This window comes from Odontesthes bonariensis, chromosome 6 (genome assembly GCF_027942865.1).
Source record: "Odontesthes bonariensis isolate fOdoBon6 chromosome 6, fOdoBon6.hap1, whole genome shotgun sequence".
NCBI lineage: Eukaryota > Metazoa > Chordata > Actinopteri > Atheriniformes > Atherinopsidae > Odontesthes > Odontesthes bonariensis.
The window spans coordinates 6,696,499-6,705,365 of record NC_134511.1 but is presented as its reverse complement, the minus strand read 5'-3'; the positions used below and the strand labels follow the sequence as shown (position 1 = coordinate 6,705,365).

The 8,867-nt window shown below is 40.5% G+C and overlaps 1 protein-coding gene across 1 annotated transcript; it reads right to left on the bottom strand.

Moving 5' to 3' along the window:
• Positions 1 to 1,326: 1,326 nt before the first annotated feature.
• On the bottom strand, positions 1,327 to 8,482 carry mymk (myomaker, myoblast fusion factor). The gene is made up of 6 exons (XM_075468910.1): positions 8,348 to 8,482; positions 7,362 to 7,476; positions 5,640 to 5,788; positions 4,381 to 4,497; positions 4,087 to 4,227; positions 1,327 to 1,527 (listed from the first exon to the last, which is right to left on the bottom strand). Exons 1-6 carry the CDS (start codon positions 8,480 to 8,482, stop codon positions 1,327 to 1,329), a joined length of 858 nt encoding a protein of 285 aa, XP_075325025.1.
• Positions 8,483 to 8,867: the final 385 nt, after the last annotated feature.

Sequence of the window (8,867 nt, the reverse complement as noted above, 5' to 3'; positions counted from 1 at the left end):
CCTCCAAAAATAAGTAAGAAAAACAACAAATAAAAGACGTTTTTGCTTGAAATAAGCAAAAAAATCTGCCAATGGAACTAGTGAAAATCGACTTGTCAAGATTTCTTGAAATAAGATGTGATATTTAGGACTTTTGAGTTAAAAGTGATCTTGAAATTAGCTTAAAAACCTCTTCAAATGTAAAAAAAAAGCTTGTTTCATATGATATGTGACTCAAAACAATTTGTTTTCAAGACTTTTTCATTTAACAAGATATTCCAGATGTATTGTCTTCAAACAAGTCCCTATATCTGGCTGAAATAGAACTTGTTAGGCAGTTGTGTCTTATATTAAGTGTAATGAGATATTTTGACTAGAAATGAAACAAATATACTTGGTAAGACTTTGATTTTTTTCCAGTGAATATTTTAGTTTAATTCTAAAAGATTACAAAATGATCGAAATAAAATACAATACAAACGGCAATAAATAACAATAATATTACAGTCCGAACAGAACAAACCGGGCCTGAGTGGCTTTATCAGTGAACCAGAGTTAACAGACAAGAGTCCACCTGCTCATCCAGAAAACATCAAGACGCCTCAGTCAGACTGATGTCTGGGCTGCTGCAGCGTCTGATGCTCCACATGACATATCTGGCACCGCCAGGACATATAAAACGGCAAAAGGTGCTTTACAGTCTAATAACTCTTATAAGCCGCGTGGTTCCTTTCCCTGAGAGACGGAAAAGAGAAAGAGGAAAGGAAAGAAAGGGCCGGGCAGATGAAGGTTCTCCCCAGAGGAACATCTCTAAAGACAATTTATATATCTTGGAGAGATAAACCATCTGCCTATTTGTTCTCGTCGTAAATTTTCCAGTCAGTTTTACAGGCTCGTCCCGGCCGGCGTCTCCCTGTTTCGTGCTGCGTGTGCTCTTCCGTGTCGGGGCTTTCTCCATCCGCAGCTTTTGCACCAGTTGTGCTGTCGTCGTCGGTTCTTTGAGGGTCCCCGGAGGCCCGATTCCCCTTTTTTGATCTTCACCTAAATTTTATAACTGCATCAGGTCGCTTTTGGTTTTTCTTTATCTTTCTGACTTCGGTGGCTGGTGGATTTCTTCTTGGAATATGTTTCTGCCAGCCAAAAAAATGAGTTTCTGGAGTAGAAAGGAACATCCACATGATTGTTGGCTCCCTGTTGGAGTAGATTAACTTACCAGTTACATACAAGTTTATCAGCTTTTGGCTGACAGTGACTTGGTGAGTTCCCGCTCATAGCTGCCCTTCATCTCGCCAGTTCTTCTTCTGAAGCCCTCTTATGTTAGATGGACCGATAGTTGTGTTTTCAAGTTCACTTCCAGCCATTCATCTCTTTCAGTTTGCTGATGCTGGTCCCTTTGACGGGTGTTGAGGGTGGGGGGCTGTAAAGAGGCAGGGTGGGGGTGCTACACCCTCGCGCCCATGGCTTCTCTGTGGGGATGGTCCACACTGTCCGAGAAGACTTCTTTTTCGGCTTCTCTTTCTTCTCTTTAGAGCTACCGGGGGACATGGTCTGGAAGAGGGAATATACAAAGAAGAAGATTAGCTGACATAATAAAAAAAGACAATTTTACCATCGAAATTATGTCACATTCTACATTCATGTGAAAAACAAAGTCCACCCTCTTTTAATTTGAAGGTTTTACATATTTCAACATATAAAAGGACACACCAGGTCTTAAATGTACCTACACTGGAAAAAAATCTAAGTTTTACCAAGTATATTTGTCTCATTTCTAGTTAAAATATCTCATTACACTTAATATAAGACAAAACTGCCTAACAAGTACTATTTCAGCCAGATATAGGGACTTGTTTGAAGACAATACATCTGGAATATCTTGTTAAATGAAAAAGTCTTGAAAACATCTTGTTTTGAGTCACATATCATATGAAACAAGCTTTTTTTTTTTTACATTTGAAGAGGTTTTTAAGCTAATTTCAAGATCACTTTTATCTCAAAAGTCCCAAATATCACATTTTATTTCAAGAAATCTTGACGAGACGATTTTCTCTAGTTCCATTGGCAGATTTATTTGCTTATTTCAAGCAAAAACGTCTTGTATTTGTTATTTTTCTTACTTATTTTTGGAGGGGCATTTTTTCCAGTGGAAATGCAACATCAGATCAACAACAACACGCAACACAATACGATGTGTCATTATTTAACAAAAACTTAGACAAACTGAAGAAGCAGTGTGCAAAAAAACTGCGTCCACCTTACTGCTTCTACTGGAGTTCACCTGATCAAATACACTTAAAAAACAAGTGTGATAAAAGCAGAGTTTTGTGCATTCAGGTGTGTGTTAACACAATGCCAAGGAGGAAAGACATCAGCAATGATCTCAGAGAAGCAGCTGTTGCTGCCCATCAACCTGGGAAGGTTTATAAGGCCGTTTCCAAACTATCTGGAGTCCATCGTTCTACAGAGAGAAAGATTATTCACAAGTGGAAAACATTCAGGACAGCTGTCAATCTTCCCAGGAGTGGACGTCCCAGCAAGGTCACCCCAAGGTCAGAAACCCAAGAGCTACATCTCAGACTCTGCAGGCCTCAGTCAGCATGTTAAAGGTTAAAGGTCACCCCCAGGTCAGAAACCCAAGAGCTACATCTCAGGCTAAAGATGGAATAAAGTTGCTATCCTAACCCTGGATTTAATTAAACAAACCACAGACGGATTGCGAGCTATAGATTCTCCACACAGTCAACCCCAGATTTCCACTGAGCGAAGTCTTCACATCATTTAAACTGAGTATCAGCCAGTCTGTTCACAGGATGCCCCACTCAGATCCAGTAGTGAAAGCAGCTTATGTATACACCCACCACCATTTCTAGCTATTTATAGATAAAAACAAATATACAACATGGCCGGTGATGCTACACACTTCAAGGATGCCCAATAAAATCGTTCCGTAGTCAGAAAAATGATTCACACATGGAAAACATTCCCAGGAGTGGACGTCCCAACAAGTTCAGAGAAACTGCAAAAAACCCAAGAGCTACATCTCAGACTCTGCAGGCCTCAGTTAGCATGTTAAAGGTTAAAGTTAGTGACAGCACAGTTAGAAACAGACTGAACAGGTATGGCTTGTGTGAAAGGGCTGCAGGAGAAAGCCTCTTCTCTCTAAAAAGAACATGGCAGCACAGCTTAGGTTAGCAAAGCTGCATCTGAACAAACCACAAGACTTCTGGAACAATGTCCTTTGGACAGAGCAGACCAAAGTGGAGATGTTTGCTCATAATGCACAGCAGCACGTTTGAAGGAAATCAAACACAGCATATCAGCACAAACACCTCACACCAGCTGTCAAGCACGGTGGTGGAGGGCTGATGATCTGGGCTGGTTCTGCAGCCACAGGACCTGGGCACCTTGCAGCCATTGAGTCCATCATGAACTCCTCTGGATACCAAAGTGTTCTAGAGTCAGATGTGAGGCCGTCTGTCTGGGACTGCTTCTTCATTTAGTTTGTGTTATTGTTAATTCGAGGTTGTATTTCCCTCATTTTAAGACCCGTTGAGGACCAGATTATCCTTTATTTTGCTGATAACTGAACCCTTAGAACTGATGCACTGGAAAATATGCCCCTCCAAAAATAAGTAAAAAAAAACAACAAATACAAGACGTTTTTGCTTGAAATAAGCAAAATAATCTGCCAATGGAACTAGTGAAAATCGGTTTGTCAAGATTTCTTGAAATAAGATGTGATATTTAGGACTTTTGAGTTAAAATTAATCTTGAAATTAGCTTAAAAACCTCTTCAAATGAAAAAAAAAGCTTGTTTCATATGAAATGTGACTCAAAAAGAGATGTTTTCAAGACTTTTTCACTTAACAAGATATTCCAGATGTATTGTATTAAAACAAGTCCCTATATCTGGCTGAAATAGTACTTGTTAGGCAGTTGTGTCTTATATCAAGTGTAACGAGATACTCAATGAGAAATATATACTTGGTAAGATTTAGATTTTTTCCAGTGTGGAGGCTGTACTTTCTTTTTGTCGTGACATTACAATTTCAGTCAAAGCCACAGTGTCTGGTTTTCTCCCTTATTGGCATCTAATGAATAACTTACACAGCAGCACAGAGTGAGGCAGCTGAGCTTTGCAGCATTTTGTCCCGTCCCTGCGTAGCGGTTCTTCTTCGGCAGCAGCAGCACAAAGGACACAGCCAGAGACAGATGGTAGAAGCTGTGGACATAGGCGTAGTCCCACTCCTGCGGAGACGGGAAAACAGCATATGCTTTAGTTATGTAACCGGACACTATAGATCAATATAAACCATAGTCTCACACGAAGCAACATTCTCTGTGAGTAGAAGTTTAAACATTTATCTGTTGGGCTTGGTTTTATTTTGATAAAAAAGTCACCTCAAAGTAGAAACGCAGCATCAGAGCGAGAGCGCCGAAGCAGCAGCCCGGACCGACCTGCTGCGTGTACACAGTCTTCTCTGGATAAACCGCCCGCAGCTGTTTCATCTTCTGCAGCTGAAACAGCACCAACTCATTACAATAATATCCACACATTAGCCACACAAAGGAATTCAGGAGTGACTCACTGATTCGACTGCAAGAAGAGAGAGAAAAGGGGAAAGGAGGAAGAGGAAAGGTGGATGAAAGAAGAACGAGAAAAGGATGAATAGAAAAGAGATGGGACTGTGCAAAAGTCTTCAGCCACCTCTTATTTCTTTATATTCACTGGAAAAAATGCCTCTCCAAAAATAAGTAAGAAAAACAGCAAATACAAGACATTTTTGCTTGAAATAAGCAAAAAAATCTGCCAATGGAACTAGTGAAAATCGGCTTGTCAAGATTTCTTGAAATAAGATGTGATGTGCATGGTGTGCTGTGTGTCCTTAAAACATTTGAGGAAACTGGACAAGTGGAGGACAGAAGAAGAAGTGTCAGGCCTAAAGAACTATCTACAGCAGATGAACAGGATCTGAAAGTGATGTCCTTAAGAAAGAGGAAAACATCCAGCAAAGACCTGACACAGGAGCTGAGAGATGCATCTGGACCTTCAGCTGATCCATCTGCTGTTGGCCCAAGCCTCATCAGAAATGGGCTCCATGGAAGGGTGGCTGTCAAGAAGCCGTTCTTAAGGAAGGGAAACAGGGAGAAAAGGCTGAGCTGTGCCAAAGGACACAAGAAGTGGGCTGAAAATCAGTGGCAGCAGGTCTGATGGAGGGATGAATCCTCCCCAGAGCCCGGAGCTCAACATTACTGAAGCAGTGTGGGATCATGTTGGCAGAGAACGGAACAAAAGGCAGCCCACATCCAAATAAGAGCTTTGGGATGTCCTTCAAGAAGCCTGGAGAACTATTCCTTAAGACTCCTTAAAGAAAGGACAGGAAGCTCGTCTGAGAGGGTTCAGGCTGTGTTGGAGGAGAAAGGAGCTCAGAGCAGATATTCACTTTAAAGCTGTGCAGAACTGAACTAAAACATCCTTTGTTATCTGTATTTACACTTTTTTTATGTTTTTTTTTACACCACTTAAAAAATGAAGGGCGGTTCAAGACTTTTACACAGTTCTGTATGATTGAAAAGTTTATTTCAGGTGAATATGTGAGGGGAAAGAAGAATTAAAGAGGTGGATGGGAAAAAGCATATTGTGATCATCTGTCACTTACCCATTTAACAGTGATGATGAAAACGGCTGATCCGATAGGTCCGGAGTAGATCCCATACCCCCAGCGGTCCTGGTAGATCCTCACCGCGATGGTCAGTACTCCGAACATAGTTATACTGGAGCGCTGGGGCTCGTCGAAATCACCCAGAGCTGTGACAAGTGGAGACACATGCAGCCTGTGAAATAAGGGTTTTCAAAGCTTTGATACATAAAAAACAACTTTTTCTCACATTGTAGAGCTGATCATCTAATGCTGTCTGAGATATTAAATACACTGGAAAAAAAAATCAAAGTCTTACCAAGTATATTTATCTCATTTCTAGTCAAAATATCTCATTACACTTAATATAAGACACAACTGCCTAACAAGTACCATTTCAGCCAGATATAGGGACTTGTTTGAAGACAATACATCTGTAATTTCTTGTTAAATGAAAAAGTCTTGAAAACAAATTGTTTTGACTCGGATTTCATATGAAACATGCTTTTTTTGACATTTGAAGAGGTTTTTAAGCTAATTTCAAGATCACTTTTATCTCAAAAGTCCCAAATATCACATCTTATTTCAAGAAATCTTGACAAGCCGATTTTCACTAGTTCCATCTGCAGATTTGTTTTCTTATTTCAAGCAAAAACGTCTTGTATTTGTTGTTTTTCTTACTTATTTTTGGAGGGGCATTTTTTTCAGTGTATATTCCAAGCACAAGAGAAGATTCTCTTTTCCCTTCAGGCCAGATTTCTACGACATTAACAACAAATTCAGTCACTTTCATTCATTTAGAAGTCAGTGAACAGATCCTCAGATTTAAACCAAGGCAACCAAATCACAAAAGTCATCTAAGGAGATCTTTTGTTGGAGAAAAAGCCGAAATAAAGATCTGCAACGTGCATCCGAGTCCATCAGAAGTCACATGAAGTTTCGCATTGTTTTCCATTTTAATGACAGAAAATCTCACAGGCTTGGGTAACTGGTAACAAAGGGCCTCTGTATTGGTAAACACCATCTCAACCATAAGCTGTGCATATGACACCTGAAAGTATTTTATCTGCACTCTTCACTTTTGAATGAATGAATGAATGATTATTTTTTATGTTTGTTTTTTTTTGGAATGATTTTATTGCCTTCTTGTGATTTTATGTAGCTGTAAAGCACTTTGAATTGCCTTTTGTACGAATTGTGCTCTACAAATAAAATAAAATTGCCTTGGTGACAATTTCAGGCAGAGGTTTTAACCAGCTGCTTTGCTGGAGACCAGTCAGTGAAATCAGCTGCAACCAGAGCATCTGACTCTGTGTTGCACGGGATTTAAATCCCTTCCCTGCTAAACCTCAGGGGCTTGGATGGGGGAGGACCGAACGCTATAATGTGTGTGTATGTCCTGAAATGCATGTGATCACCTGGGAGAATAACCAGCGTGTTTGAGCACATGTGTGCAGAACTGAAAGACACAACATGTGTTATCAACAACTGCGGTTGTTTTTAACCTTGGTAGGACAAGTGAGTTCGTTTCAGTGGTGTTAGCAAAGGCTTGGAGACTCAAAACAAACACTCACACACTCACTCACAGGAAAGAAACCATCAACAGGCTGCAGATTCTGGAGAAAGATTTTCAATAAAAGAGAAATGACGAGTGGAAAGATTAATGTTAGTGGTGGTACATGCAGGTTTTCTGTGATTTTACATTCTAGATGTAAAGACTAAACGTGTTGAAAGAGACTTTACCTATAAGTGTGACCCACATTGAGAGAGCAGTGCCATAAACACTGAAGTACTCCAGAACATCGTATCTCATGAAACACAGGATGGAGAGGCCCGGACCATCACACGCGTGGTAAATCTGCAGGAAGACAGTCGGTCAAACAAATCAAATCAAATTTATTTGTATAGCACATTTCATGTACAAAACAATTCAAAGTGCTTCACATAAAATAAAAGCATTGCAGCAGGGAGTGGAAGAAGCATTTAAAATACGTAAAAGAATATAAAGAGAAACAAATAAAATGATTTAAATGAATTTAAAAACAGGCAACAGTCCAGATAAGTTCAAAGATATCGTGCAGATTTCATGCATAGACACATGAGAACAGAAATGTTTTAACCTGGATTTAAAAATGTCTCCATTTGGTGAAAGTTTAATCTCCACTGGCAGTTTGTTCCACTTGTTTGCAGCATAACAGCTAAATGCTGCTTCTCCATGTTTAGTCTGGACTCTGGACAGGACCAGCTGACCTGAGTCCTTGGATCTAAGAGCTCTGCTGGCTTTATATTCTCTGAACATATCACAGATGTATTTTGGGCCTAAACCGGCCTAAACAGACAGCTCTGCGTCCAGGAGGCCGATTTATCATTGGTAAAATTCTTCTAAAATACTTCTAACTTGTACAGTGTTGTGATCTTTAACGCTGATTCTATCTAAATACAGTTCCAACAAATATTCATTTCACATAAACTTGTTCTTGATTGTGAGCTTTAGCTTTAAGGTCAGACATTATTCATCATTTCTGTCCCTTTTTTTTACTCAAATTGTTGGAAAAAGTGGTGCTGAATTAGACTCAGGCAGGATTGAAGTGGGATTTGATGAGCAAACTAAACCCAAAGTTTACTTCTAATCGAAAACACATTTTTTTTAGGACGACTTTAAGGATTCTCTTCAAAGAGATATTATTAAACCAGATGCTGGTGCATCCACACTTTGTGCAAAGTCTCACCGCGGTGAAGAACATGGTGAAGAAGTAGACCATGGCCTCCATGTGGAAGCCCCTCTTGGTGGCAACGCTGGCGGTGGGCAGGAACACCAGGCTGCTGACGGTGGGAAGCAGCATCTTGGCAATAAAAGCACCCATGATTGGTTAAAAAGCTTTGTGGACGATATCCTCCGAGCTTCAGCTTCTTCTTACTTAAAAGCTTGTAAGTGATAAAAGGTTGATGTCAACTGGGAGAGCAGATCTCCTCGAGCCCCTTATCCTCGCTGTGTGAGTCTGATAGTGAGTTGATGAAGCAGCATATACGGCGCACACACACTCCCACGCGACATGAACACACCCAGCTGTTCCGTTTGGACCTTTAAAAGTTAAATGTCCCCCAGGATGGCAGGCCTACTGAGGCATGTGAGTGCAGTGTCATCGGGGGGGGGGCAGCTGTTTGCATACCAGTGCAACATGGGAGCGGCTTCAGATCTGTGAACTATTTCAGGCCGACACCGAGCATCTGTTTGAGGGCCAACGTGAT

What these genes read in the sequence shown, in the direction of transcription:
- mymk (XM_075468910.1), bottom strand. Translation starts at nt 8,482, where the DNA reads ATGGGTGCTTTTATTGCCAAGATGCTGCTTCCCACCGTCAGCAGCCTG. An exon ending in AATGTGGGTCACACTTATAG is followed by an intron (nt 5,789 to 7,361) that starts GTAAAGTCTCTT and finishes CACTTGTCACAG; the next exon opens with CTCTGGGTGATTTCGACGAG. An exon ending in GCCTCACTCTGTGCTGCTGT is followed by an intron (nt 1,528 to 4,086) that starts GTAAGTTATTCA and finishes TCCCTCTTCCAG; the next exon opens with ACCATGTCCCCCGGTAGCTC.